The sequence below is a fragment of the Diceros bicornis genome, chromosome 14, assembly GCF_020826845.1.
Source record: "Diceros bicornis minor isolate mBicDic1 chromosome 14, mDicBic1.mat.cur, whole genome shotgun sequence".
Taxonomy (NCBI): domain Eukaryota; kingdom Metazoa; phylum Chordata; class Mammalia; order Perissodactyla; family Rhinocerotidae; genus Diceros; species Diceros bicornis.
In genome coordinates, this window is record NC_080753.1 from 22,119,562 (window position 1) to 22,136,923 (window position 17,362).

At 49.5% G+C, this 17,362-nt stretch overlaps 1 protein-coding gene across 1 annotated transcript; it reads left to right on the forward strand.

Moving 5' to 3' along the window:
• Positions 1–973: 973 nt before the first annotated feature.
• Positions 974–17,346, forward strand: MRPS18A (mitochondrial ribosomal protein S18A). Its single transcript, XM_058554295.1, has 6 exons — positions 974–1,099; positions 8,302–8,333; positions 10,964–11,071; positions 13,533–13,656; positions 13,885–13,954; positions 16,925–17,346. The coding sequence occupies exons 1-6, from the start codon at positions 988–990 to the stop codon at positions 17,067–17,069; spliced, it is 591 nt and encodes a 196-aa protein (XP_058410278.1). The 5' UTR covers positions 974–987; the 3' UTR covers positions 17,070–17,346.
• The last annotated feature ends 16 nt before the right edge of the window (positions 17,347–17,362 follow it).

Here is a 17,362-nt window from a genome sequence, read left to right on the forward strand (position 1 = left end):
TTACTAGGCAAGTAAGTCTAACTTGTGAAAAGTTTGGCCCTGGCACGAGGGCCATCTCAGTAATTGCCCTATTAATTAGCTTATGCTTATCAAGCACTTAAGTTTTATCTAATCTTCACAACAACCATATAAAATAGGTTCTACTCATTCATTCAACAAATATATATTGCACTCTTATTATGTGTCAGGGACTGTGCTAAGCGCTTGAGATATGAGATTCAACAAAAAACCAATGTCCCTGCCTTCATGGAGCTTACAGTCTGGTGGGGAGACACATATTCAAAGAAATGTAAAACTGCAGTTGTGCCAAGGACTAAGATGGAGAGCTATCTGGTGCTGAGAACCAGTAACAGGGAGGTTTTTAAGGAAGACTCCACCGTGGAAGTGAAGTTTGAGCTGAGACCTGAGAAACACTACGAGTTTACCAGGTGGCCAAAGAGCAGGCTGAGGCAATAGCTGTGCACAATCTCTGGGGCCCAAAGGAAGTGCTAAGTGTATGAGAATGAAAGGACGAGTGTGTGTGTGGGGGGGGGATATTAATTCTGTCCCAGGTCTGCCTGATACCTGATGCTCCAGAACCAGAGTTCCTAATCATTTCAACCTCTCCTGCTCTCCTGTACAGGCCTAGCTCCAGCCACAAGAGGCTGAAAACCCACATCTGACTTGCAGAGAAGAAAAAGCTTTAAAGAAATAGGGGTAGTGCATGCGATTTGACCAAGGAAGCCTGCCAGGGAACAAAAGCCACCTTGGAAACTTCGAGGACTGGCAGACAGGAGCTAGAAGACCTCCCCTAGACCCTTGGAATGAAGCACAGGCCTAACACAGTAACCTCTCCACTTAGCCCAAGGCCGGACTGGTGAGGGAAATAGAACTAACAGTAGCAACTGAGCGACAAGCCCACAAGCCGCACAGTTCCTGCCCACCACTGCAGCTGCGCGCGCCGTTCAGGAAGCGGAAGTGCATAAGGGGTCAGCGTTGGTTTTCAAGATGGCGGCCCTCAATGTGTTGGTAAGCGGCTGTGGGCGGCTGTTCCGAGGGCTCGTGGGAGGCCCGGCCGCAACCAGCTGGGCTCGGCCTCCAGCTCGCGGGTTCAGGGAAGGTGAGTCCAGGGTCCCAGCGACCTCCCAAGGTTGCGAAGAGCGGCAGAGGTTGCTTCCTCCGGCCCCTGTGCGCCCCTCCCTCCTTTTTCTGCGCGCGGCTCTGAGACGTCGGAGATGGCCAGCGCTCCGGGGCTGCTTGAAAGTCTCTTACAGCCCCTGATGCTGTTATCATGACTCGCTACCCCTCGTGAATGTCCTCACGGGCGGGGGGGGGGGGCTGGGAGGACGGAGGGAAAAGCCTGCTTAGTTAGGGACAGAAGAGAAACCTGTCCCAGGGTTCAGAAAAGTTTTCGGTAAGGGTCTGCATGTTAATTCTCTCTTCTGTATTCGCCGAACCACCGCCTCCTTCGTTAAAGAATCTCTGGGCCATGTGGGAAGGACATCTGGATGCCCTCCCCAGGGCCTCCTTTTCCACTTTCTCCTCTGAAAATGCTGTGGTCTGACGGCGGGTTTTTCTGCCTGGGCCGCTAGTTTCCCTGGGAGTTGGAAGCTAAGGTGGAAAGGCCTTTGAACAGCTGAAACAGAGGCAAATGCTAGATGGTGGTTCTGCTTTGCGTTAGTCTTAAGTTTGGAAAGGCAGCCTGATTCTAGCATTGACCTGAGAGCTTACTGAAGGCCAAGTGCTGTACTTCAAGCTGTCAACGGATTCTGCATAAAGAGAATATACAGCCCTTTTCCTGAGAAGTTAGGCTCTAATGAGATGGTACCTATACGCTGCAATAAATATGAGTTAGGTACAGTAGTCCCGCCTTATCTGCAAGGGGTACGTTCCAAGACCCCCAGTGCATGCCTGAATCCGTGGATAGTACTGAACCCTATATATACGTACTATGTTTTTTTCTAAACATACGTATCTACGATAAAGTTTATAAATTAGGCACAGTAAGAGATTAACAACAATAACTAATAAAATAGAGCAATTATAACAATATGCTGTAATAAAAGTTACCATAGATCTTAGCAACCTCAGCATATGATTTTTTTTCTTTCCTTAAGTCAAGAACTTTCATCTTTTCACTTAAAGGTAGCACTTTACAGCTTTTCTTAGGCATATCTGAATTGCCAGCATTGCTACCCGTGTGCATTATTAAGTAAAATAAGGGTTACTTGAACACAAGCACTGCAGTACCACAACAGTCCCTCCAATAACCATGGCTGCTAAGTGACTAATGGGAGGGTAGCCTATACCGCGTGGATAGGATGGACAAAGGGATGATTCACATCCCAAGCAGGACAGCGTGAGATTTCATCACATTACTCAGAATGGCGGCAAATTTAAAACTTATGAATTGTTTATTTCTGGAATTTTCCTTTTTTTTTGGACCGTGGTTGACCACGAGTAACTGAAACCATGGAAAGTGAAACCACGAATAAGGGGGGACTACTGTATTTACATGAGGAAGTACAGGGAGATTTGGTTAACAGAAACAGGAACCCAATTGGAAGTTTTTATAAGGGGGATGTGTCTTAAACAGGCTTATAAAAGGATAGAATCCAGCAGAGAATGAAAAGGTGTTTCAGGACATAGCCTTCCTTTGTACACTGCTAAAAGCAGGAAAGGATGAGTGATGTGCAAAAGAAGTGATGTGATTTTGTTTTTTTAAGATTCTGGCATAGTATTGACCAGCATATCCTTTAAAGCTGAGATGTATCTAGAGGAAAAGAGTGATCATTGTGTCAGAGGCAGCAGAAGAGTCCAAAATGAAGAGCCTAATGAAGAGAGTATTGGACTTGTCTCAGAAGAGATCTCCTTTTTTAGCTTTCAAACAGTAATTCCAATAGAATGGCAGACAAGGAACTTAGTTTGGGGAAATCGAAGAGATAGTTCATGAGGAAACGGAAATAGGTATGTGTGAAGAATTTAGCTGTGAAGCAAAGATGAAACATTTGCTAGAAAGAACAACAAAATCCAGATGCTGCCTGGTTAACATTAGATAAACTAATCCATTCATAGTCTTCTTTTGGAAGACACCAAAGAGATGATGCTGATGATAGAAAGGACTTGGATAAGATGTTTCATCTATTCCCATGCTGCAAAATAAGCGTATGCCCATAACATTTTTGAGGGTGTCTGCCAAGTGTGAAACACGAATAGCTGAACTTTACATATCCTTTATGAAATTCAAAGTTGAAAACAGTTCTGTGCCATGTTCCCAGAGGATAGGCAAGAGGAATAGTTTTGTTTGTTTTTTCACAAAGGAATATTTGAGATTGAATTTTTTCAGTTGGAGAGTTTGTAAAATGATGGACTATATAATCAGGTGGGTCTCTGAAGTCTGCGTCTCTGTAAATACTTGGGTTGGTGGCTCTTCTGTGTTACTCACTGTCAGACTTAAAAGCCAAATAATTGAATTGATGTAATCTTACATGAAGGCACTGCCATATTCTGTATTCTTCTTGAGAACTACCTGTCTCCAAAGCCTCTAAATGAAAATACTTTCTCTTGGTATTCTACCCATTATGTATGAGGCATAAAGTATTACACATATAGCTAATTTTTCGCTGGTCCCAGCTGGTGTATTTGACACCCAAACAATATTGTACACATAGAATTTAAACTTGTAGGAAGGAAGCTGGGTGTCTTGCTGAAAATATTCAAGCATCCTACTTTTCAGAGTATCAGGTAGTACTACTTAATTTTAGTCAGCGTTCTTGAGCACCCAGCACCAGTGCTCCTGCCTGTAGAGACTCTCAGTCTAAAGCAGTGGTTCTAAACTGGGGGCACTTTTGTACCCCAGGGAACATTTGGCGATGTCTAGAGACATTTTTGGTTTTCACAACTGATACTCCTGGCATCTGGTGGACAGAGGCCAGGGATGCTTCTAAATATCTTACAGTGCACAGGACAGCTCTCCACAACAAAGAACCACCTAGCTCACAATGTCAGTCGTGCTGCTGTTGAGAAAGCCTGGTCTAAAGTTTGACAAGAGGGACACACAAAGCGAAAAAAGATTATTATGGAAGAAGCAAGACTGAAGGATGACAAAAAATGGAAATCATGGTTTACTGAATGCCTGCTGCAAGCACTGTGCTAGTGCTTCCACCCACATGTATTGAGTCTTCTCAACAATCCTTAAATTCTTACTGACATTTTTACAAATGAGGAAGTCTGGTTTAGAGAGGTTCAGTAGCTGCCCAACATCACACAGCAGTAAGTGGTGGAGCTGGAAGTAGAGCCAGCACTCTTCCTTCTCCACCAGTAACGTCACCTTGGTACTCCATGGCAGGGCTTTCCCGAGTCCCCCTGTTCCCTGAAAGCTCTCATCAGTTAACTTGCTGAAGACCATTTAGTGTTTTTATGGTTGACCATGCCAGAGTTAGCAAAGGTTGTGTTAGACTTCATTCCTGCCTTATCACTCATAGAGCATTTGTGAAGGAAATGTATGTAAAACAAGAACAGTAAACACATGTAACTCTGAATCAACAGTAATGGTCTATCAGACACTCAGAGCAGAGTGTGTTAAAATGAGTAAGGCTGAAGGGGTTCTCTTCATCTTTTCCAGTTAGCTAAAGAGGCCTTCTGGAGGACCTAACATTTCAGACAAGGATGTGCCTGGCAGGATGGGCAGCCCTATAGCTAAAAGGTTTGAGAGAGGAGTGAGTGAGTGGGGGCTTTAAAGAATTCAAAGGATGGAGTCCAGAGTAACCTGCCTGTGGAAAGAGATTTTTGTGCAGCAATAAGACTTCTCGTTCTGAAGCATAGCACAGAGGACATTCCCTTGGGGTCCAATGGCAAAGAAGGGGGTAGGTGATGAGAGAATCGGAAAACTTTAGTGGTAGAATTAAAGATGAACAAAAGGGAGCAGTGCTTGAGTGACGAAGGAGTTTGAGAAAAGTAGTCAATGGCCAGAGGTGCCAGCACACTCCTCAGACACACACTCCATAAGACTGCTAGTGCCGCTTTTAGCCATCTTGCCTTTCAGTTACTCCATTCCTTCCTTTCCAAGGAGGATCTTGGTCTCTGGGCACTTCCTGCAGCAGCGCCCTCCACTCCTCATTCGTCTTTCCTCACTTCCTCCTTTACTAAACAGTTGGGTCTTTATACTGCTGCAGTTCACTGTGTCTGTGTTTCTGTGGCCATCAAGGTCTTTTTGCGTTCAATGCAATCTCACTGCAATGCTGTTTGCTCTAGACTATTATAATTCAGTTATCTTGGACTCCATCCTAGGTGAGTATTCACTCAAGTACTCAGAGGACGTCTTTATGAGGCATGGACTTTATGGTAAAGTTCCCATACTTGGTTTAGTTCCCTTCTCTCCTCTAGGGCAAAGACCGTGTCTTCCCATTCTGTTGTAACTCTCCGCAGTAGGTGGAACTCAGTTGTACACTCCACGGATGCTCCGCAAATGTGTTTTCTCGTGTGGGTCACATTATTTGATGTGTATGAGAAGTGCCTGTCTTAGAAGATTTGGGCCCTTAATTCTAGTTTAGAAAATTGCTTCCTATCTGTCCTAAGTATACTTGATATAGCCATCTCTCAGAACACAAGGGTGATTCTGTCTGTTTGTAAACAAGTCTTCTGTTAGTGCCTAAATCTCTTAGTTCAGCTTTTCTTAGCCACCCCCACTTCTCTTGAATGGAGAGGAGGCCAGGGACAAAATGGATCTCAGGGTTTGTTTGTTTTTGACATGTTTTTGTATGCATACTGAAAATCAATGCTATTTTGATTCCTATCTCCTGTTTTCAGAGGCTTAAAATCTGCTAGGGCCTCTTTAGGCTCCAGCCAGGCCTTTTGCCTCTGGACTAAGACACCGCCCTGATCAATCTCAATCTCGGATGAGTTCTCAGGTCATTCCTTCTGGTTGACAAATTTTCTCTATTAGATAAGCATCTGCCTATTGTTTTACCCATTGGCTTATAGTAAGATGATTCACTGGCGTAGAGTTGCTGTGTGGGGAGCTCGTGAACAGTGGAGCTTGCCACAGTCTTTGATCTCTTTTCCAGGGGCCAGCGGGATGACTTCAGGGTTTGGTGCTTTGCCGGGAGTGATGTGTGTTTTGTTAGACTTGTTTACCTCATGGTTAGGACCCAAGTGCCTCCATGGAGAGGGGAACCACATGTTTATCTGCATCGTGTTTTAGGGCATTGTTCTCGTGCTGATTCGAGTGGTACCAGGATGTGTGTCTCCTTTTGTTTCCTATCGGGATTCTTAAAAACTGTCCCCCAACCTGTGCTCAGATTTTGGTTGCCTGTCCCTCTCCCAACTTGGTTTGTGGAAATTTGCAAAGTTTCCGGGGTGCCTGGAAGCCCAGTTGGGCTAGGCCGTGCCTCCCTGCTGCTCCCCTACATTTGTAGGGTGACACATTGCAGTGCCTGTCCCCCTGCAGCTGTGCTGGCCTCCAGACTGAGCACCAGGTTGGTCTCACCCACATCCCGTTTGGGCTGGTCTCTGTTCTGTACAAGTAGATCTGTGTGTGGGGTGACGCATTTTCTTTTACAGGGAGAAACCTTGTTTGTCTTTGAATTGCTTAGTGACTGCAGTTCTCTGGAGAAAGCCTCAGGGCCTTTCTGGCCATTGTTACTCCTTTGTGTGTCTGGAGTTGGACACAGAGGGACTCTCGGGTGGGTTGGTTTGGAATAATGAGTTTTTATGAATGGCCTTGCCCAGAAAATAAATAAGGGACAATTCCTGGCAGTCTGTGTCCAATTAGGTGTCGGTCACAGAGCTCAGCGATCACAGATGCTGCCGTGGGCCTCCGGTGGGGTTAGAATTGCCTCACTTTTTTCTTTAGACATTCTCGTTCTTTCTTTTTATTGTTTATTTTTTATTGCAAAAGCAGTACATGTTTATTTTAGAAACTTTGGAAAATACAGATAGGCATAAGGAACAAGCTAAAATCCCCCCCCCCCCCAGTAACCCAGTATTACCATTTAGGAGCGTAGCTTCAGGGGCCGAGGAGCCTCCTGAAATCCATGTCTACCTGTGTGTATGCTGATGGACACGTTCTAGGGAGAGGTCTAGAACCTTCACTAGATGCTCGCAGTTAAGAACCTTGGGCTCTTTCTAATCTGTACTACTTCTTGCCTTGGTAGAGCTGAGTAAAACTCATCGTGGTAGCCAAGCTGCTATTAAAATATGCTTTTAGTATTTGGGGAGACAGTGTGCAGCCTAGCTATGTGGGCCAAAGTTTTCTGTTACAGTAATTAGCAGTCAGAAGGGGACCATGGTAAGTATTTTGCTCCCCAAATGCTAGCTAGCATTTATTGAGCATCTGCTGTATGCCAGTTCCTATGCTAACAGCTATTGCTTCTTTCTTTCTAAAGAAACTGGAAGGACAAGGGAGAATCTCCAAGAACTTTCTATTTGATTATATTTGCCAAATGTGGGCTATTAGCTTAGTTCTTCCTTTGAGTATTGTTGAAGTTGTCATTCTGCATCCTGGGTAAGTGAGATGCAGAATGACAACCTGACAGATGTATGCAACTTAACTGTCTCGCCCTCAAGTTCCTTCTGACCACCTCAGACATAAATCAGCAAAGAGCTGAGGGAGTGCCTCTCGATTTGGAATTGTAGTACTCGCCTTGAAGTTCTGTCTGGACCCAGTGTCTGCAGGCCCTTTACATCTTCCATCACCCCTCTCCAATGTGGGTAACAAAATGCAACCCTGCAGGGAGAGGAGAGGGTTTAACTCATCAGCTGTCGTCGCACAGCTTGAACACAAGGCTCTTGGTGAGTTTTAGGAGTGAGCTTGTCTCATTGCTTATCCTCCGAGAGGCCCCTGGAGCAGTGTTAGTTCGGCTGTATTTTAGATTGCAGACTCCTCAAGGTCAGAAACTATGTGTGATTCTCTTCATGAAAGGACACATGCAGTGGTTACTTTTGAAGGTCTTTGAGATGCTGCTGTCCCCCGCCCCCACTCTTAGGTCATTATTGCTGGCCACTGTAAGGCAGGATCTTGCCAATTCCCTTGGATAGAACCAAGATGAATCTCAGCTTAGAAAGGCAAAAAGAGTGTGGAGACCCTTAATCCCAGCGAGATGAGGTTACTTAGGCATCTGGGCTTGCCCCCACCCAGTCTCGAGGGCATAGAGCCTTGGCACTTGGAGGTGAACCCTGCACGCTTTCTGTTCCAGGTGGGAACCGTGGGAGAGTGCAGACTGACGGCTCCATTTTTCTGCATGTGTAGAATTTGAGCTGTTACTTGAAACTCCCTGTTCCTTATTAAATGGCTGACCTAATTTTTCCCCTTTATCTCTGCAGTGGTGGAGATCCAAGAAGGGAAGACGACTATAGTAAGTATCATCGAGTTGGCCACTTATAACCTCTGTAAGGCTTGGAGCTGCCTGGCTGCTCCTCTGAGAGAGGGAGGCCCAAACTGGACTCCTGGCTCCAGGATCAGCTCCTCTGTGACCAGATCCCACAGTCTGCTCTTTTTCTAGCTGCATGCTCTAGTGTGGTTAATCAGGAACAGTCGCTGTGCCTGAACTGAGGCATCTGTTATTTGATTAAAGTGGCCTTTTGTATGACACAGTCTCAGAGGTCTTTGCTGATATGTTCTCTGGCAGGTGATAAATCAGTTTCCCAAAGGGGAAACTAAGGCAACAGCAGGTCTAGAGGCCAGAGTGAGTTGACCCAGGGCCAGGAGCCTAGATCTCAGTTCCTTTCCTTTCTCCTAGAAGCTACGTCTTACGTGATGCAGTTTAAAAGGTGACACTCTCTGGGTCCTGGGCTCACTAGCTGGCACCCTGGCTTGTCTGTTGGTGAGAAAGCTAGAAGGATTCTTCATCCACCCACTCCCCCCTTTCCCTCATTGGGCCCATCTCACCTCCCCTCCTCAGGGAGTCATGGGGCCTAGATTATCCTATAATCCCTAAAAGACAATGTTGTTTTCACATGGCCTTCCATGCCTCCAAGAAATCCTCAACCACTCCCCAGAGTTCCCAGAAGCCTCTCTAAGTTCCCTGTCAACCAGGGATTTAACCCTTCTGGCAGCCAGCCAGGCCCAGTCCTCCCCAAGGCAGTCTTCTCCCCAGGACAAGCCCTTAGGGTTCCCTCTTTGGGTCTTCCCCAGAATATTCCCTCAGCCTTTTCACTGCTTAGCCTCCAAACAGTTCTTTTAGGGGGCCCTGTCCTCTTTTTGGCTCCTTTATTCAAATCCAAAACAAGCGTTCACCCTAGAAATTCCATGCTGGTGGAGAGAAACACATCTGGCTTTTGAGTGTGAAGGATGTTTTTCATATGGAGTGTGAATTGCTATTTGTAGAATGAACATGGAGACACTGGGGCACTGTGAGAGCCCCTGGGAGGGAAGCCCATCCATGCCTGGAGAGGTACTGCCATGGCTGACTTTGGGTACTGCTCACTTTCTAGGGTCTCACTTTCTTCATCTCTAAAATAAGATCATGATGCCTCCCTCACTAGGTTGTGGGAGTTAAATGAGATGATACATGTGAACCATTATTAGCATAGAGCCAGGCATATAATGGGTCAGTAAATGTTAGGTCTCTCCCTAGGCCTACCTTAACCCCCTCCCAAGGTGTACAAAGCACCTACACATTTTCCCTAACCACTTCTCCATTTCTGGCACAGCTGTGGTGGCCTTGGCAGAACCGTAGGCAGCAATGCCCTGAACAGCCAAGCATTGCTTCCAGCCCCCTCTCCCTTTTGCCACTTCTCCCCCAGGGGACAGTGCTGCTACTCTCCGAAAGCCTCTCAGACCTGGCCCAGCCTCACTCTGGTAATCATGGCCTCAATCAGCAAGGCTTTCTACACTCCGCCTCTTACAATTGGAGCTAACTCCCAGATCATTGGTCTATTGCACTTCGTAATTCCAAGGCTGTGTCCAGGATGCAGCACCGATGGCGGAGATCATTTCACACGTGGCCTCAGCAGGGTTTGAAAGGTGGCATCCAAAATGATAAAAGCGAGGAGGATGACAGGGGAATGTATCCTCCCATCTGTGTTTTAAAAGAGAGAGAAAGGAAAAAAACAGAGAGAAAGGGGCCAGCCACGTGGCCAAGTGGTTCAAGTTCTGCGTGCTCCGCTTCAGTGGCCCAGGTTCACGGGTTTGGATCCCAGGTGCAGACCTACGTTACTAACCAGCCATGCTGTGGTGGCATCCCACATGCAAAGTAGAGGAAGATTGGCACAGATGTTAGCACAGGGCGAATCTTCCTCAGCAAAAAAAAAAAAAAAAGAGAGAAGCAGCAAGGGTGCACATAGATATCTGCTTGTATAGGCATTGACCAGGGTTTCTGAGCCTCAGCACCACTGGCATTCTGGGCTGGCTAATTCTTTGTGATGGGGGCTGTCCTGTGCATGGTAGGATGGTTAGCAGCTTTCCTGCTAGATGCTAGTAGCACCCTATCCCCCAGTTATGCCAATCAAAAATGTCTCAGACATTGTCCAGTGTCTCCTGGGGAACAAAGTCATGCCTGGTTGAGAACCCCCGGCATAGACTTACCTCTGTAAGATAAAGCTGGCAACTGCAGTTTCCTCTGAGAAGGGTATGTGGGGTGGGAGGCAGACTTCCCTTGGACTCTACATCCCTGTGCAGTTTGAAACTTTTTACCATGTGCATTACTTTTTCCCAAGTCGAAGAGAGGGTGTTTTTGTTTTTTTGAGGAAGGTAAGGTACCATGCAGCGGATACAGCAAACCTCTCCCTTTTGCCACCAGCATTAAGCTCAGTTTCCACTACCCTTGCAGGCTACCAAACCACATCTCTATGGCCACCCCCATGGTCCAATATACGGTAGCCACAGAACCACCACCACAATTCAGCCGGAGAGACCTATTAACTACTCCCACAAGACCCCCAGAGGTGAACTTTCACCAGCATTCCCACCATTTGAGGGGTTGCTCAAGGATCAGAGCCTCCACATGGCCCTCTCCCTTACTGGCTCTCTTTCTCTGCCTCCTAGATTGAAGGCCGTATCACAGGGACTCCCCAGGAAAGTCCACTTCCCCCTAACCCCTCAGGCCAGTGCCCCATCTGCCGGTGGAACCTGAAGCACAAGTATGGCTATGAGGTAAGTCTGGACGCAATTCACTCTGCTCTGCGTGTCCCAGAGGTCATGTTCCTGGTGAACTTAAGCAGCATCCCCTCCCATAGCCACTGCTACATCTCATGGAGCCAGCAAAGACAGAGCATTTTGTTCAGTGGCTCTCAACCCTGGCTGCACATTAGAATCTTGAGGGAGCTTTAAAAAAATGCTCAGGCCCCACCCCCAGACATTGATTCAGTTGGCCTGGGGTGGAGCCTGGCCATCATTATTTTTTAAAGCTCCCCAGGTGATTCTAATGTGCAGCCAGGGCTGAGAGTCACTGACTTAGTTCACGGTCTGCATGCATGGGATTCAGACCACCAGAGCCCTGGGACCTGCTCTTGCAGGGTGGTAGTCCCAAGGGGAGGGAATCATGATCTGGGTTTGGCTTTCCTCCTCTTATAATGAGGGTGTATTTGGAGAGTCCTCACTGTGATCTGGGGACGTTACTGTCTCTTACCATACTGGAGCTACAAAGACTCCTGTTTGCTCCAGCTCTTCTAGAGCTGTTGTTTCCACGGAAAGATGATAGTGAGTAACAAGGATAGGTGACCTGCACTGAGTGCAGGCTCTGTGTCAGGCCCTGTCGGAAGCATTTGCGTGTCTTCATTCACTTAGTTTTCACGGTATCCCTATGAAATAGGTAGTTTTTTCATCCTTGTTTTACAAATGAGAAAATTTGAGGCATGGAGAAGTTAACGAACTTGCCTCAGATCACCCAGCTAGTAGGTATCAGAGCTGGGATACAAATTCTGGGGACACAAACCCAGGCAGAGCCTATGATGTCAACTACTACTCGACATCCTCCCTAGAAATGGGGAGAGCCTGGGGGAAAGGACACAGCCCTGGAGCAATCCATACTTGTCTTGCAGAGTTCTATTGGTGACATTAAGCACCCTATTTTTAGGTTTCAGGTGATTCAGGCTCTGGGCCAGTTTGACCTGCAAGTTGTCCTTATGCCCCTCTGTGGAATGGGATGGTTAAGGGCAGAGATCCCCGTCAGGTGGTAAGAGCAGGAGAGGCCACATGCGCATGGGATCTGAACAGAATGACCCAACTAATCTGGGCTGGGAGCCTTGGTTTCAGGCCACCCCGGGTGGGGCAGGGGGTTCCTTTGCCGTGCCCCCGGCCCTTCTGCTTATGGCTGCCTGGAGTAAGAGGAAGCTTGCAGGCCACAGGGCAGTGTTCACAGCTTCTTTTGACATGGAAGTTAGTGGGGTTGTGGGCATACTTGGAATCCCAGCGGCAGATGGGGAGGTGAACCCCACACCTGCCCAGCCACCATGGGGCACTCTTCCTACCAGCCGTTTCCAGGAAATGGACTTGGCTCTGTTTATCCAGCAGAAGAAATCTAATCCCCTCCGAGGTAAAGGCTAAAGTTGTTTTCTTTCACCCCCTCCACTTAGGACGCCATTAGCCTGAGCTGCACAGAGCTGTCAGCTTGTTTGGCAGCCTACGGTCGGGGGGCTGGGGTGTGAGCCCAGTTTATTAGCCCTGGATAATCCAATCCAAGTTCTTTTCATCAGATTCTGAAGATTACAGGGGTGGGAATTGGGGGCCTGGGTCCCTCAGGAGCGATCCAATGATTAAAACAAATCTGCGGTTATACAGCAAGGCGCCTGCCAGGGCAGCAAGTCGGGCTGTGGAACATGACTGCTAAGAATGGCACGCCAGGCCCCTGGGGGTGGGCGGGATGGGAGATGGTGGCTTTTATTTAACCCCCTCAGCCATCCTGTGAGAGCTGGGAGGGGAAGTGGTCTCTTATCTTGATTCTGGCTCCTGTTTATCCTTGTTTCCTTGACTTGTCCAAAGCAGTCTGATGGACCAAAGGAAGCCCAAGAAGCCATTCACATCTGCTCACAGGGGGCTTAGAAGATGTGGGATTTAACTTCACAACCCTGCTCCCTTCTTCCTCAGTTTGTACGCCAACTAGCACTTCCGAGGGCACAGCAGAAGGTGGAGGGGGCTGTCTGTGTGTATTCTGGCCTGTGGCATGTAGGTGTTGGGCACAGAAATGGTACAGGTTTTCCCTCCTGTATGGAAATAGATGACATACCCTCTGCCTCACCCGAGAATAACAACAGACCTTTCGTCACCAGGAAAGATACTTCAGGTACATGATAGATTGTTAACACTTCCAAAGAGTTTCTGTTCTCTAGTCTGTCAAAAGATTTTATCTCATGGAAGAGCTGGGAGCTCTTGGGGTTGGTAATGGGGTCAGAAAATCTTACAAAGTTGCGATTTAACTTTTGTTAGGATGAAGGTAGCAGACCAGTGTGCAAAGCTCTGTGTGAAGGGAGTGGGCTCAGGTCGTTTCCCAAGGGAAACATCAGCCTCTTGGAGTGCCAGGGTACGACAGCCTCCCCTGTAGGCCACGCGGCCCTGGCTCCCCAGCATCAAACATCCACTCAACTGACCCTCATCTCCTGTTTTCTGTTTCCACTAGGATGTTCTGCTGCTCAGTCAGTTTATCCGGCCTCATGGAGGCATGCTGCCCCGAAAAATCACAGGCCTGTGCCAGGAAGAGCACCGCAAGATTGAGGAGTGTGTGAAGATGGCCCACCGAGCAGGTAGAAGGCCCCCTCGGGGCTAAGGGGCAGAGGGCTATACGTGCCATCCTCCCCACTGCTGCCCCATGTTCCAGCTGTTCCGGGAAGAGAAATGGACATCCAGAGCCTTCATTATATTCATCCCCCAGTGCCAGCCCTCTACCCACTTGGGTGGGCTTTCCCTCTGGCCCCCAAGAGCTGTAGAGGGAGCTGCAGACACCATCCCCTTATATGCTTCCCTCCACTCAGGTCTATTCCCAAATCATAGGCCTCGGCTTCCTGAAGGATTCGTTCCGAAGAGCAAACCCCAGCTCAACCGGTAAGCAACCCTGGGTGTCAACACCCTATGCATTCTGCAGGCCCTCAGTCTCACTGTATTCCTCTGGGGAAGCCATTTACTGGAGCTCATCCCACAGCTCAGGAAAGCTCGAGTGCTCCCTGGTTGTCCGTTCCATCCCTCCAGCTTGAGCACCCACCCCCATCAGTCCCACCGCTGCTGCAGTTGATACTGTGCACGCTTCTGTCACCCTCCCCTGCTGGCCTCAGCCTCTTTCCTCTGCCCTCCCCAGTAGGGCACTTAGCACAGGGGCAAGGAGGGTAAGAAGCTCTGCTGGTTGGGCATTAGAATGTGCTAATCCCCTGTTTATGACATCATACAGGGTTGCTATGGGAATGTCAGAGTACTTCTACAAACTTTCAGTATCCGAGCACTAGGGTTATTAAAGGGCAAGATGAGGCCTTACAAATGGAAGGACTCTCTGGGGTAGGGCCACTGTATGTAGCTGTGCAAGTCGTACACTGCAAAACTGCAAGGCAGCATCCATGTAGACTAGGTTGTAAATGGTGCTCCCTAGAGTTGTGCAGTTAACATCCTGCACAGCTGCCCAGGAGGTCCTGAGGTTTTATAGAGGAGGAGAGGAAGGCCCCTAGAATCTAGAGCCAATCATTCTGCTCCTATACCAGAGGGAGCCACTGTGGCTCCCTCTGGTATAGGAGCAGATTCCTGTCCAACACTCAAACAGCCATCCTATTGTGAGTTCCTTTCCCTCCCCCATCTCTGACATTACCACGCTCACATACTCTTAGATCTATATTACCCCCTTTTTGATTGTAGATACAAGTCTATAAAACTGATTTTGGTGTTTCTTCTTGTTCTCCCCTATCAGGGGCCCCTCCCTCCTTCAGCTTGTCCAGCTGCCACTGGAACTGCTCTTTGTAGGGCACCAAAGATGGCTGAAGCAAAGCAAGACACCTCACCCCTAGCAAACCTCCTAGGCTGATCCCCAACAGAAGCCAGGCATGGAAGGTGGGAGGCCAGGCAGATACCAGCCACAGAGTGCTGGGCTGGGGGTGCAGGGCCAGAGCTAGGTCTTCAATGATGCCTCGCCAGCACCCTGGCCCTGTGCCCATCTCCACCTGCACCTCCCACATTGCTAGCTGGGCCATCTGCCAGCAGCCCTTGGGCAACAGCACATATTAACCTCTTCCTGTCTCCCAAATGTGCTGTGGACCATTTTGGGGTTGAGCCCACCCCACCCCCCACCCTGACTTGTTAAGAGACAGCAGCAGGCCTACGGACATAAGCCATCCTGCCCTCAGGCCTTTGAAGTGAGGCCAGGCTCCCTCGCATATATCCGGTGTCCTTTAACGTGACACAGGATTGATGACGTGTGGGGATTCTTGGGTTGCAAAAGGCCATCTTGGGGAGGAAGCAGAGGCCTGGCTATGAGGGAGGTTGATTCCCTTGCAAGGGACTTTATGATTCCATCCAGAGGTCCTTGAGCTGCCATGCGCTGGCCCAGGCTCTGCTGGGGCCCCGGGGGAGCCACGCTTCCTTCTTCCCCGACCCCTCAGGAGAGGTAGGAAGGAGCTCACTTAGGAAAGAGCCTTGGTTCTTCCTAGAGCTGACTGCAGGCCCCCCAACTCCCCTGCCCTGCCAGCTGGCTGCTCTTTGTGGCACAGGCATCGGGCCCAGGGCTAGCTGAAGCCCAGCTTCCCTCAGGGCTCTCCAGGGCAGGGGGGAAAGTACAGCCCTAGGGCAGCAGCTCTGGAGAAACCGGCCAGCCTGGGCACCTCCTGGGGTCCTTGAATCCACGAGCACTCCTTTCCCACGGCCCCCGTCTGAAGACCGGGAGGTGCCGGCATAGGGCCTGCCGGGTTCCCCTGCCTTTACCTGTAGGCTTCTGCTGTCCCGCAACGCCAGCCACAGAAAAGGCAGTCCCTGAGGCCAGCTCACTCCACACACGGCTCCCTGTTGGGGACACTGACCTCGACAGCACTCCCCTGCGTGCCCACCGCACACTTGAGTGTAGGCCAGCACGTCCCATGGCTTTTTACTTCCTCTCAGAGCTGTCCCCTTTGCACAGGGCTGAGGGCAGAAGACCGAGGTCCAGGGGAGCGCAGTTGAAATGTATAAATGAGCAATCATTTTTTATCTAAAAATTTTCAGTGAAGGTTATTAATTTTTTAATTAAAAAACCCTCATTTGAGAGTCTCTAGAGGCAGCTGGGTTGAGCCCCAACCTAGAGTGGAGGCAGGGGAGGAGCCTGGCCTTTGCCATGGCTGAGCTTTCAGGACGAAGGGTGGGCCTCTCTGGACAGGGTCCAAGTTTCATTCTGGATGGAGTAAACCCCAGTCCCAGCCGGCATGAGCCACTTTTCCAGGAACTATCAGGGCCCTGGACATCCCCAAAGGAGGCTAAAGGTCTGTGGGCGGCAGCCATCCTTCCTCACCCCCCTGCTACTTACAGGAACCTTCCTGGGCTAGGTTTGCACCCACAGGCTCTCTCCCTTAGCCTCCGTCATAGGTTGGGTGATGGGCTGGGGTCCTGCAGCAGTCTTGGCTGCCCAGGGGAGCTCCCTGAAGGCTGAGATGGCAGAGTGAGCCAAGTAGGGAAGAGGGAAGGATTCCTCCAGGCCCTTAAATCAACCTCTCCTCTCCCCATGGCTGAGGCCAGAGAGGAGTGATCTGCTCTCCGAGCAGCCTCTTCCTCCGCCTTCTCCCCCAGCAAATACACACAAACACTGACAACTCATAAAGATCAAGGGAGCGTGGCCCTGGGCTGCCTGACCCTGGCCACACACGCTTGCGGCAGCAAGAGCCCAGCCCATCTGTTTACAGCACACTCAGCGGTTGCTCCCAGGAAAAGCCCCTACTCCTCGAGAAAGGAAAACTGGTGAAAGGGTTTGGTTGGCCAACCACGGCTTTGGCCCAAGAAGGCAGTACCCACTCTCCCAGCTCCAGCAGGGGCCCCAAGCCTCACAGCCACCCCCTGGTCCTCCCTGTACAGGTACCTGACCCGCTGGTCTCCCCGCTCTGTCAAGCCCATCTACAATAAAGGCCACCGCTGGAACAAGGTGCGCATGGCTGTCGGGTCACCCCTCCTGAAAGACAACATCTCCTACTCAAGAAGGCCTTTGGTGCTGTACCATTGACTGAGGGCTTCCTGAGAACCTGGCCAGAGCTCCTCCTCCACTCCCACCCCATCCCACCAGGGCGGCCCCGCGCCTCCAACATGAAGGACACGAGGGGCAGTGGGACCAACTTCAGAGCCCTCGACCTGCCCAGCAACAGTGCGGGGAGCTAGGGGCAGGCAGGGCAGTTGGGTCCCTTGGCAGCTGCTGTGGTCTCATGACTGGCTTGGGCCGAGCTCAGTGCTAGGGGCCACGAGTTTTGCCCAAAGGAATGTCATAAACCAGGCTCATGTACTCACCCACTGGGTGTGTGT